This window comes from Haliotis cracherodii, unplaced genomic scaffold, assembly GCF_022045235.1.
Source record: "Haliotis cracherodii isolate W230 unplaced genomic scaffold, xgHalCrac1.p SCAF_6, whole genome shotgun sequence".
In the NCBI taxonomy this organism is placed as follows: domain Eukaryota; kingdom Metazoa; phylum Mollusca; class Gastropoda; order Lepetellida; family Haliotidae; genus Haliotis; species Haliotis cracherodii.
Window position 1 is genome coordinate 67,330,925 of NW_027266319.1, and position 13,861 is coordinate 67,344,785.

The 13,861-nt window shown below is 40.8% G+C and overlaps 1 protein-coding gene across 3 annotated transcripts in view; it reads right to left on the reverse strand.

Annotated features, from left to right (window-relative positions):
- Window positions 1-793: 793 nt before the first annotated feature.
- Window positions 794-13,861, reverse strand: part of LOC139444643 (ubiquitin carboxyl-terminal hydrolase 15-like) — a 44,738-nt gene continuing 31,670 nt past the window's right edge. For all 3 annotated transcript variants that reach the window (XM_071225563.1, XM_071225565.1, XM_071225566.1), the window contains 10 exons: window positions 12,190-12,284; window positions 11,820-11,891; window positions 11,249-11,371; window positions 9,983-10,161; window positions 8,576-8,847; window positions 7,802-7,920; window positions 7,093-7,242; window positions 6,597-6,700; window positions 4,975-5,063; window positions 794-4,386 (listed from right to left, as the gene is read on the reverse strand). In XM_071225563.1, coding sequence (XP_071081664.1) covers window positions 4,183-4,386; window positions 4,975-5,063; window positions 6,597-6,700; window positions 7,093-7,242; window positions 7,802-7,920; window positions 8,576-8,847; window positions 9,983-10,161; window positions 11,249-11,371; window positions 11,820-11,891; window positions 12,190-12,284 — 1,407 coding nt within the window. In that variant the 3' untranslated portion in view covers window positions 794-4,182. The remainder of the gene's footprint in view (window positions 4,387-4,974; window positions 5,064-6,596; window positions 6,701-7,092; window positions 7,243-7,801; window positions 7,921-8,575; window positions 8,848-9,982; window positions 10,162-11,248; window positions 11,372-11,819; window positions 11,892-12,189; window positions 12,285-13,861) is intronic.

The window sequence follows — 13,861 nt, forward strand, 5'->3', positions numbered from 1 at the left end:
TTAAAATACATAGAACAGATTTATTATTTCTAGAAATCATACATGGAGATAATAAGGTGACATTTGCATGTGAAAGTTGCCAGAGAAACAGTCCAAGGCTATCAACAATTCCACAATACACACACTGGTTTTAAAAACAATTTGGTGTATTCATCTATCCCTTACAAAAATACAATCGGGGAACAAGTTGATACACCACTGGTGGGATGATGCTTCATGATGTACCAAGCAGGCCCTTGTAGAGGACATACGAGGCCCTTGTAGAGGACCATACGAGGCCCTTGTAGAAGATCATACGAGGCCCTTGTAGAGGACATATGAGGCCCTTGTAGAGGACCATACGAGGCCCTTGTAGAGGACCATACGAGGCCCTCGTAGAGGACCATACGAGCCCCTCAAACGATGTCACCACAGCACTGGCAGGTTCTCTTGACAAAAGCAGTTTTTTAATGGTAATGTGTTCCTCTCTTGCGGATGACATCTCACTTTTAAAAAGTTTTACAAATGAAATGAACGCTCTTCAGTTAGAGCAACAGTGGAAGATCCTTGAATAGAGTACACATGCACTTTACCAGATACCTATCCGCCATGTTTGATGCTGTGAATATAGCCGCAAACGACCAAATATAGGAAAAAATAGGGGATTAAGCAAAAACTTAGAGGAACAATTTTCCTGCATGAATGTGGAAGGTTTAATTGGATTAGACCTCGATTCTGAGCAATAACATTCATAAAGTTTAGAAATCAATCAACATTGAATTGACTTGAAAATACAAGTTTCATATGTTTTCACTATTCCGGTGTATTAGTAGTCTTACTGAGGTAGCATATTTATTTTGGAAATAATTTATTAGACGCCAGTGGGGAGCAGGACCTAATTCCTTGTAATTTTAATGAGGTGGCTACAAATGAGCTCTGAAAATTGAATGACCCATGAAGATGGTTACCAAAATGGCGGAAAGTATCTGGTAAAATGTTTTCATCTTCATACTTCAACCCTACAATCGAATAAGCTGTCTTGACGAAAACAAGACAGAAAGGTAGAGGGATACCCTATTGGCATGCAGATGGCCTGACAACTACCATTACAAACACGCTCCAAACGCAATCGTAGAGGATTTCGAATCACACAGCACTTGTGAAACACTTCAGAGTGAAAGAGCAACTCCCACAAACTCCCATATCCAGCTGACCAACAAATACCTAGTTAATTTCTGGAATTTGAGGATGTGCAAGATAATTATCATTCCCATTTGTAATTTTATTCCTATCTTTCCTTGAGATCTGCACCTTTTTACAGTTGTAAAAGCTTCTATCAGTCGACCCATCACTGCAGTCAGTAACATATTCTTAAAGCATGTACATTTGAGCGTTGAGTAACTGCAGTCAAAGAGTACCTGGTTATTTATACTTTAAAAGCCAAGCAATGTCAGCTAAAATATCAAATATGATTATAAAAGGAATATCTACAAATGACACACAGGAAAGATTTGGTTGCATCTGCAGGTTAATTTGTCAAGTGTTTTTGTGAAAAAGTCAAGGAAAGCTTATTCACCGACGTCAACATGAACAAATCTTATTACCACACAAAAGTATACCAGATATTTAAAATTTATTAAATGTAGATGTAATTTTAAACATTGTTTCAAACTACAACTTTTAATCCCAGGTTAATGTTATCTTTAATTTAAAATAGACACCTACATTTCCATGAATATCACTGAATATCTTTATCAATAGCACCAGCAAATATTTTTATGCAAGCCAGAGAGTGTCATCTCTTTACAATGAATGTCCAAACATGACTGGACTACAGAAAATACATTCACAGTGTTAAATAGCTGTAGGTTTGTATACTCGCTGTTCACAGAACATGCATATACTAGTATATTCTGTAAGCTTTATATGACCGCTGATATAGCCGATATCTTCTTTCTGAAAGGTAATCTACTTCATTGCTAAGATGTCTGAGACCATCATCAGCACACGGACTATAGGTAACTAAATGTCAGAGTGCTGTTGTTCAAAGCGATCTTAGCACTAAGGTGATCATACCACACCTTAACATAGACTTACGACAGGTGTAGAGCTATGGTTGTTTTGTACAATGGCACCCATGTCTTTGACTTATCTAGAAATAGGTTCAGCCGCTAGATAAGCTAAGCATCACTGGACTATGCAATAATGTTGCTTCCCTGACCATCACAAGAACAAGGACTAAACAAGTGAATACCAGTACTAGACTCTCAACATAACACATGGCAATTTCCTCAAAATTATCAATTTCTGTGAATACATCAATTACTTTTGTACTGAGATCGTCAAAAACATCTATTAACATGATTAAGACATACCTTTCAAAACATTTTAACACTTTAAAAGTGACCAAACCAAACTTTCCTTTTTCAGTTCAATCCCCAAAATGGAAAAAAATATCAGTATAAAATTGTGTAACTGAGAGTCTTCCATTTTAGTGGAATAGTGGTTTAGTAGACTGACTTTGGTGTTCCTTGTGTAACAGAACTGTGGCATAGGCAGTGTTGTCATACAGACTTGGGACACACACATACATAATCAGGTTTATATTATAACAAAATATTATGAAGGTAATCTGTGTCGTCATGGTGACGTGAATATACAAAACAGCGAAATGAACAGACAATCATATAGCCCCAGACAATGTGTGATAAATAGTTGTGAGTTAAAATCATCACAAATATTGGGAGAAATATTTCATGTTTTTAAATATTTATTGGAAGTAAAATATTTAAATTTATTAAAAGAAATATTGAACCATTTAACAGATTTTGCTTGTTACTTAAATTTTACACTTACAAAAGAAACAAAGCTTCTTTGTTGACTAATAGTATGAAATGAGTAAGACACGTTCAGAAAAGATTAATCTATTTCCACCAATTTGAATGAATAGTACAGATAAATAGGGATGGTTGTCTTCTATAATATTACTCAGAAGGGGATCTTGAAGGTACAAATAAGAAAATAAGTTATCGCTAGCACTCTAATTCATTCATCAGAGTGCTAGTGCAAGAAATCAACAAATATATTCGACACGACAAGACGCATACGGTCACTGTTATAAGAAAACTCCACTGTATAAAAACATATTTATGTTGTTCAAATAAACAATAAATAATTGCCACTCTCGACATTCACACAGGATATTTACCAGGGAGACAACTATACAGGTATATACAGAACTACTGCTTAATTACGGCACAGCAGCACAACGGCCATCGGAAGAACCCTCCCGGCGCCCTGCGCACCATTGTCGATATCACGTGTAATTTGTTGTAGACACTGTCACTCTCACACACCTGCTATGTACATGTGTCAATCATCAGCTGACCTTGACCTTGGGGTATCGTTCCACATGAACGACAACCCGTCGCCACAATCATCGTGGAAGCATGCACTTCGTGACGCCAGTACAGAAAGAATGAGAAGGAGTTGCAGTTCAAACACACAACACTTCTTAAAGACTGCTTCTCAATAAGGGAGGTCCGAAACACAAAAGAAGAGCTTATTTGAAAGCGTCTGGTTTGAAATAGGTTTGGTTTGAGATTTACTTCACAGAATAAAGAGACTCCAATTTCCGTCCTCTGTTCAAACTTGTAACTATCCTTGTCTATAACACACAGTTCGTCATCATGCAGCTATCATAAAACAACTGGATGCCCTACACAGAGACAATAACATGAAAGAAGTGCGGTATTTGACACAGAATGACAGCACTTCCACATCCCAGATTCTTAGCCTGCTAAAATATCTCACACAGAGGCAAAGGAAATATCTGTTGAACACGAAATCTTCATGAGAAATCCAGATCATTCAGATGCAACTTCGTCAATAGTTCCTGTGGATGTGGTTCCAGCAAAGGGCCAACACCCTCTACTGGAACAGCGCACCACACAGAGAGATGCTCCATCTATCACTCTACCATATATCCTTGTTGAAGCTTATCAGCAGGTCTATTCTATCTTGTTTTAAAGAAAGGTAGGGTTTCTGAAGCAGCGTTACCATCGCGGTACCTTCCTCTAGTGTTTGTGTTTAATTCTAGCCCTGTAGTTTGGTATCCTCTACACTTGGAGGAAGCTGTGGTGATAGTAGGTTGTACCAGAGAGGCATGTTCAATTAGTTACAATCATCTATGCTAGGAGGGTATCATGTTGATGTATCCATCTCGATGTCATTGCAATGAGCATTGTCTGGGGATTCAAGTCCGTTGGTGCAACACGATGTCTCTGCCTCGGCGGCAGAGCTTGCTGTAGCCGTTGTCACAGTGGCCGATTTGGTTTTTGCAGGCACAGGCGGCGGGGGCATTTTTTGTTCTCGCTTTTGATACACCAACACATACGCAGCTTTTGTCTGGAAGAAATACAGAGAATGTTCAAAGATTGGACTGACAAAGTATTTTGTGCCCGACCTGAAGGACTGTTTGTTTGTTGTTTAACACTGCACTCAGCAATATTCCAACTATATGACGGCAGTCTGTAAATAATCGAGTCTGGATCAGACAATCCAGTGATTGACATCATGAGCATCGATCTACGCATATGATGACATGCATCAACCAAGTCAGCAAGCCTGACCATCGGGTTCGTTAGTCGACTCTTACGACAAGCAGGGGTTGCTGAAGACCTATTCAAAGCTGGATCTTAAAGTGTCCCTGAATGACTGAATGACTGAATGACTTGCAAGGCTATTATCAATCAGGCACCAACACATCCACCACATGCTCTACGCATCAGGTTAATATGGGTATAAGATGACTATACCGACTGCCATCCGGCATCGACTAGAAAAATATACCACTCAACGTTCATAGGGATAGAGATATCTAGAGATAGAGATTTCCAAATACATGAATATGTATTCAATATGTTGTGTCATGGATTAATAGAAATAAAATAAAAAACATTTTCCATCTCACTGCAGAGTACAAAATGTGCATACCACAACAGCCTCTTCACTGGACTGGCTGACGCTGGAGTCGTCGAAGTAATGCCACTCGTTCTCCTCTTTGTTCTTCGCAAACGCCGTGTCTGAGGTCAAAAAGAAGGGGTAATGACTCATTTGTGAACAGGAGCTCACTTCAAACCATGCACTGGTTACATTGACTGCCACAGGTAAGAGAGTCAGTACTGATACACGTTGCAGCGGTAAACAATGAGGCAAATCAGCCGTCCAATCCACAACACTGACGCAGCAGATGAATTAGCAGCTATGTTTGTTTGTTTGTTGTTTAACGTCACATTCAGCAATATTCCAGCTATATGACGGCGGTCTGTAAATAATCGAGTCTGAACCAGACAATCCAGTGACTGATATCATGAGCATCAATCCACGCAATTGGGATCTATGACATGCTTCAACCAAGTCAGCTAGCCTGACCACCCGATCCTGTTAGTCGCCTCTTACGTCAAGCAGAGTCTCCTTTTACTGCAAGCTTGGGATGCTGAAGACCTATCCTATCCCGGATCTTCACGGGTCACAAGCAGCTATGAGAAAACAACACTTCAATACATATATGAGACCCACCAGGAGAAGAGACCTTATGGGTGCTAGGATATAATTGTGTTATGACGTCATTAAGACGTTTGACGTCAGCTTACTTCAGTGAAGGTCAATATGCAGTGGTAGAAACTGGCACTGGTCCTATAGTCCTTGTCAAATTGCCATACAGATAAGGAATCATGAGGACTAGCAGAAATTTGCCCTTTTTAAGAGTTTTGCAATATGTTATCATTATAAGTACTAGTGGACTAAAATTGTTATTTTGTATCGCTGATACCGTCTTCGACATAATAAGCACCAACGGCGCTCTCAAAATTAGAAATAGGGGACTCGTATTAGAATATTATTAAAAAACAGAATTGAAAGATCGTAAATTTCTTGGTTTATGCTAACAGCCTGAAGTGTTTACATAAGACAGATATATTTTCCCAGAATTTAATTGCCCATAATTAAGGGTGCATATAACACACGAGTGCATATGATACATGAATAAATAAGCCTTGCGTACATTGATCAGTTGGAAGGGGTGTTAATTGGGATTGTTCACTTGCCAATATATTAGCAAATATCGTCGTTTGCGCTTATTAGAGCAGGGTGCTTATTACGTCAAATAAGGTATGTGTGATGTCATGTACCTCTGTAATAAATATGAATCGAAGCTTGAGAATTGTATTGTTGTGTTCCACAGATGTTGTAGTCTTAAAAAATAATGAAAAGTCAAAATGTGATTTTTCACCCATAAGGTCCCTTATCTCATAGTTGGTCACATATACTTGTACCTTGGCCTAAATATGTGTGACAAAGCAATATCACCTAGAGATACTGATTTACTGATAGCTGAATGGTCAAGTGACTAAAGCTGGTAAAAATAGTCCAACCTGGTTATGCAGTCAACACTAAAAAAACAAAGATAGCCACTCATCAAAAGTGTCTATAATTTGTTTATGGATGCAGGCAAATGTCAGATAAGAAGTACATGACCTAAGCTGAATTGACATTGAGTCAGGTCATATGTATCTGTTTAAATCCCGACATGAAAGAACTTTTCCCCATATACTCACAGTGTCCACCCCCAAGTCCTCCGTAGTGGTTTGAGACAGCGATGAGGTCGTACACGGCACGGCCATGGTCAGCGTTGATGATGTACTTCCTCAAATCCAGACCTCTGCAACACAGTTCACAAGGCTGTTACCATCAGAGTTGCCTCATTCTTGTTGGTTCAGAAAGCCTAGCTGTTGATAGTGTTTGTTTGTTTGTTGTTTAACGCCGCACTCAGCAATATTACAGCTATATGACGACGGTCAGTAAATAATCGAGTCTGGACCACACAATCCAGTGATTGACACCATGAGCATCCATCGTCGCATTTGGGATCAACGACATGCATGAACAAAGTCAGCGAACCTGACCACCCAATCCCATAAGTCACCTCTTACGACAAGCATAGTCGCCTTTTATGGCAAGCATGGGTTGCAACTCTGCACAGCGAATCGCAGCGCCTTAGACGACTGGGCCACCCGTGCCCCCTAAGACCTATGAAGGTTGTGGAGTACTCACTCTGTGGGGAACTCGACGAGAGCATCAATCTTGTCCCTCCAGTATCTGTTGTAGGAGAACCTCTTCAGATGGATGATGAGCACATTTGGCAGTGACCACAGGTCAAACTTCTTTGTGGCTTGTTGGTGGCGCTTACATGACGGGCAGTACCTGCAGAGCACCGATCATGGTAATTGATTCACTATAAGTGAGTGACTTTGGTTTTACGCTTCTTTTAGCAATATTCCAGCAATATCATTGCGGGGGACACCAGAAATGGGCTACATACATTGTACCCATGTCGGGAATCAAACGAGGTCTTCAGCGTGACTAGGCTACTCGACTCAATTGTGAATTACACAAGTGACTGGGAGTCTGTCATATCAAGGTAAACAATGCCAAAAGATAACTATATATGTATGTTTGTTGTTAAGGACACACTCAGCAATATTCCAGCTCTACAACAGCAGTCTGTAAATAATCGCGTCAGGATCAGACAATCCAGTGATTGACATCATGAGCATCGATCAACACAATTGGGATATGATGACATGCATCAATCAAGTCAGCAAGTCTGACCTACCAATCCCGTAAGTCGCCTCTTATGACAAGCATAGTCATCTTTTACGGCAAGCATGGGTTGCTGAAGACCTATTCTACCCTGGATCTTCACGGGTCAAAGATATATAAATTGTGGTGGTATTATTAAGCAGTTTTGAAGTGTACAAACCATGGGTCATGTTCGCTGAGTTTCTCGGCGTCTGTGAAGATCTTGAGGCAGTCATTGAGCTGGATTGCCTGTCTCTTGGGCACATTCCGGTACCGGATAGTGTCATGCTGCTCAAAATCCTGAAATGACAAGTATTTTTATCAAAATATGTATACTTCGTCCTTGAGATGTACACGGAGAACAAACTGAATGCCCTCGTTTCCACTTTATTTCCCTCTCAAAGCTGGTGACAGAAACACTTCTCTAAAATTTGCTTAATAATACTTAATGGAAATTAATATGTTATTGTTGACCAATACAAATTATAAATTCTACCATAAATTGTATATTTATACTTATCTCACATTGTGCATTTGTCATTCTTGTTTCGATCCTTATAGGGAAATGTGCTTGAACAAAGTTTCCAGCTTCTAAAAAATAATTCACCCAAACACCATCCCAGCATCACCATGGTCACCACCCAAACAATAGTTGTTAGGGTGGTGACCATGCTGATGCTCTGATGTGTTCGGCTGAATTGTTTTTTAGAAGCTGGAAACTTTGTTCAAGCACATTTCCAAATAAGGATCGAAAGAAGAATGAAGAAATGTATAGTGTCAGATAGGATAAGCTTATAAATCTGAATATTATTCAAAGACATAACATACTTTACTCTAAATATCACTGAACATCAGCTTCAAAAGTCAAAACATCAAGATTACAAGTTTCACATGATAACAATTTCATGCAATATCAAATAACTCATTGCCCTTGTAAATGAGGGCAGTCATGTACCTCTGCATCTTTCTCAATATAAAACTTTTCTTTAGCCAGAGGATCCCAGTCCAAAGCAATGTATGTTTTGGACGTAAGTTTGAGCGGCCGACCGTCGTCCAGCAGTTTGCCGTCCAGCTCGCTGCTGCCATACGAGTTGACCTGGGAGAAGGTGAACAGCCGCTTGGGTCCTTCTTCCTCCTCCTCCACTTCCTCATCTTCTCCCATCTTCTCCGCAGCCCGATCTGTCTCCAACTCATCATCAGACACGTTGGTGTCCATACTGCTCACCTCTGTGAAGGACACAAAGGGGGAATAACTCTTCCTGCCATTAGCCATTATGTATACTGCTGCTGTCCCCCAAACTCTGTTTGTTTGTTTGTTATTTAACGCCGCACTCAGCAATATTCCAGCTATATGAAGACGGTCTGTAAATAATCAAGTCCAGACCAGACAATCCAGTGATTGACATCATAAGCATCGATCCATGCAATTGGGATCGATGACATTCATCAACCAAGTCAGCAAGCCTGACCAGTCGATCCCGTTAGTCGCCTCTTACGACAAGCATAGTCGCCTTTACGGCAAGCATAGTTGCCATTTACGTCAATCATGGGTTGCTGAAGACCTATTCTACCCCGGATCTTCCTCACTGCGCCAGATGAAGCATGAGTGTGGGGTATAAGATCGCCTTAAATCACATTTCAGTTCTATCACATGGCAATAAGTGTGGGAGGAAAGTACAACGTGATGCAGGTCATCGACATTTATCACCTATGAGTTTAGGTCAGCACTAACAAATGTCCATGTCGAACCCTGGCAAATTCACTCAAAACTGGATACAAAATCTATGTTTGAATGAATGGAGGGATCTACAGATTGACCTGTGCCACCAAGGGTGTTCATTAGAGATGAGTATCACCTGGTATCTTGCGATACAATACATATCCCGATACAGACTGACGACACCACTGCCATCACAATACACCAACAAATAGTAAGAAGTGATGAAATCACTGAAATTTAACTCTAAAACATCTGGGATTCATTCTTTTGCTAATTATCATCTCTAAAACAAAAACTGGTCAACAAAACAAAAACTGGTCAACAAAACAAAAACTCGTCATTGACAAAAAAAAAGAAGAAAGTTTTAAATGGATGGTTATTAAATGTAATAGTTCAAAAGCAGGCACGTCCTCTATCGTGACGACCTCGTAGTCTGTCATTCTTACAAGCTGCGCTATGCTACTTCTGCCTTTACCGGAGGTAATTTAATCAGTTTCTGTTCTATTTATAGCTTATCACGATCTTACAAACTGACGATTCAAGTACTGTCTGTACCTTAGAATTGATGATATCGTAAGTATCGGTGAGCCCTAGTGTTATGGCACCAAGAGTGGCCCTTCATTCAAAGTCTAAAGCACATACCCCCATTAACTACGTGCTCATCATTCTCCGAAGGCTCCTTCTCGTCGGCATTGTTGGATGCGTTGTCTCCCACTTCCCCCGCCATGTCCCCTTTGTCGTCCTTCTCGTCCTCCTGCTCCTGTCTCTTCTTCAGCTTCACCCACCACTGCTCGCTCGGCTTCGGAGACTTCACGTAACGTCTAGAGATGAGGGAGAACAAACATCAATTCCAAACAGATTTTCACAAATGAACAAAGACTAATCCTACCTACTGAATATCAAAGATATTCAAATTTAGTTAGATAAATGTACAAAGTGTTACACCTTGTCTTAAAGCATTACTGGCATAAGTCAATAATGACAACGATGACAATGACTTACTCCTTTAGGAGTGCCGGACAGATGAACAGAAGGGTCAGTCCTGGTAGCATATGTGCATTCCTCTCATTATACTCAGCAATTGTACATATGGTTATACGGCGGGGATCTTAACTGTGTCAAAGTTATAAACTCTTTTTGGCCCCACCCCTCAGCCCCTGGGGGGGTCAGTCCCTCCATTTGTACAATTGTGAATTCCCATCACCTGAGAATACTTCCAACCAAATTTGGTTGATGTCTATCTCTTTGTTCCAGAGAAGAAGTCGTTTAAAAATATATAGCCAAAATACCCCTAATTGGCCCCGCCTCTCAGCACCTTGGGGGGTCAGCCCCTCCATTTGTACAATTTTGAATCCCCACCACCTACGGATGCTTCCTGTCAAATTTCGTTAATTTCCAATTGGTGGTTCAGAAGAAGTCGTTCGAAAAAATTGTTGATGTACGGACGACGGACGGATGCCACAGTATGACATAAGCTCACCTTGTTCCTTCGGACCCGGTGAGCTAATAACATAGTAACCTCATAACAATAGCAAGATATTCAATTCAAACTGAAATGATAAAACAGATCCAATTGCAAATAGGGAAAGGAAGCAAACACGTCCGTTCACTATGGACGATGAAGGAAAAAGCAATGAGTGTTCAGAAGCATGCTGGGAGCGAGATGGTCAGAGGGGGTTTCGACGATTGGTTTCGGTGATTGTTTTCACAATGTTCTACACTATCATATAATCAAAGAAATAAGGAATATTGAATACTGTTGTGTGAGGGATAAGTTACAATATATTTAAATCTAGGTCAGTGAGATATGATGCTAATAGCTATATGAGAAAATGTTCTGCAGACACAAAGGAATAGGAGCAGTCGTGAATATCTTTGTTTACACTGACCATGAAAAGAGGTACTTACGACATTCTTTGTAGGAGCAGGTTGTAGAGTTCTTCATAGCTACAGGTCCCCTTGGGTACTGGCAGGAGGAGAGGCTGACCAAACAGCTGGTTACTGGACACGTAGGCGTCCTTGCCCGACGACCTGGAATGTACACAACTTTTCAATCATTTTGTATCGTTGTTTGTTGCTGTTGTGAGCCGAAGTCCTATGTTCGAGCTATTTTGGGACTCTTGTAGTGTCTCTGCCAGATGTACAAGTGATTGATATAGGAGCACTGTCCCAGGCCATTGATCAACAATGACACATAATCGTCAATTTATCATGAGGGTAGTGGACTAAAACAGCTAGTTTCTATTACTGTAACAGCACTGACCCCTGTTGTCAGGGTATAATGACACAATCAAGTCATCCGTCACAATCACCTTACCAGATACAGCTCTTACGTATAGGAATTATTCTGTCTTGAATTGTGTTGTGAACCTCAAAGTAGGTAACACTCAAAACATTAAAACCAGGTGTGACTTTCTCTCTGTATCATCCCAGAGGTGGGAATTATTGTCTATTTGCAGTGAGACTAAGTGCTCGTTACCGTTTCTCTCGGAGATAGATGGGGACGATGAGCGTGTTGGGATCCTCAGCAGTATTCACTGGCACCTCATATCTGAAACCATCACATACATGAAAATCTCACAGTCTAAGGGAGGCAATCGCATAGACATTGCAAGTTATCTCCCCTTCATACACACACCTATCCTACAAACAGAAAACACAAAATCAAGACAATATCACATGTATTCAATATTTCAAAACACATTATGGCCAGGGCCAACAAAGAGATCTTAGCGCGACGAGTGGGAGTTACGATCATCTTAGGGCTAAGATCTGTTCGTACAAGTGGACCCTGCACCTTATCTAAACGTGATGAGTGCCATAATGCCAGCACACAGAAGAGAACTTACACAAATATATCATCTCTATCTAGGATGTGGTTGAGGCCTTCCTCGAGGGCAAAGACTCGGTGAAATCTGTGGTTATACACGTCTGTGACCACCATCTGCAACACAACATTAAACAGGTTAACTTGAGAGCCTTGAACACACAGTTACACACTCACGAAACGGTCTAACTTGAGAGCCTTGAACACACAGTAACATACACTCACGAAACGGTCTAACTTGAGAGCCTTGAACACACAGTAACATACACTCACGAAACGGTCTAACTTGAGAGCCTTGAACACACAGTAACATACACTCACGAAACGGTCTAACTAGAGAGCCTTGAACACACAGTAACATACACTCACGAAACGGTCTAACTAGAGAGCCTTGAACACACAGTAACATACACTCACGAAACGGTCTAACTTGAGAGCCTTGAACACACAGTAACATACACTCACGAAACGGTCTAACTTGAGAGCCTTGAACACACAGTAACATACACTCACGAAACGGTCTAACTAGAGAGCCTTGAACACACAGTAACATACACTCACGAAACGGTCTAACTTGAGAGCCTTGAACACACAGTAACATACACTCACGAAACGGTCTAACTAGAGAGCCGTGAACACACAGTAACATACACTCACGAAACGGTCTAACTAGAGAGCCTTGAACACACAGTAACATACACTCATGAAACGGTCTAACTAGAGAGCCTTGAACACACAGTAACATACACTCACGAAACGGTCTAACTTGAGAGTCTTGAGCACACAGTAACATACACTCACGAAACGGTCTAACTAGAGAGCCTTGAACACACAGTAACATACACTCACGAAACGGTCTAACTTGAGAGCCTTGAACACACAGTAACATACACTCACGAAACGGTCTAACTTGAGAGCCTTGAACACACAGTAACATACACTCACGAAACGGTCTAACTAGAGAGCCTTGAACACACAGTAACATACACTCACGAAACGGTCTAACTAGAGAGTCTTGAACACACAGTAACATACACTCACGAAACGGTCTAACTTGAGAGTCTTGAGCACACAGTAACATACACTCACGAAACGGTCTAACTAGAGAGCCTTGAACACACAGTAACATACACTCACGAAACGGTCTAACTTGAGAGTCTTGAACACACAGTAACATACACTCACGAAACGGTCTAACTTGAGAGTCTTGAACACACAGTGACATACACTCACGAAACGGTCTAACTTGAGAGTCTTGAGCACACAGTAACATACACTCACGAAACGGTCTAACTTGAGAGTCTTGAACACACAGTAACATACACTCACGAAACGGTCTAACTTGAGAGCCTTGAACACACAGTAACATACACTCACGAAACGGTCTAACTAGAGAGTCTTGAACACACAGTAACATACACTCACGAAACAGTCTAACTAGAGAGTCTTGAACACACAGTAACATACACTCACGAAACGGTCTAACTTGAGAGTCTTGAACACACAGTGACATACACTCACGAAACGGTCTAACTTGCGAGTCTTGAGCACACAGTAACATACACTCACGAAACGGTCTAACTTGAGAGTCTTGAACACACAGTAACATACACTCACGAAACGGTCTAACTTGAGAGCCTTGAACACACAGTAACATACACTCACGAAACGGTCTAACTAGAGAGTCTTGAACA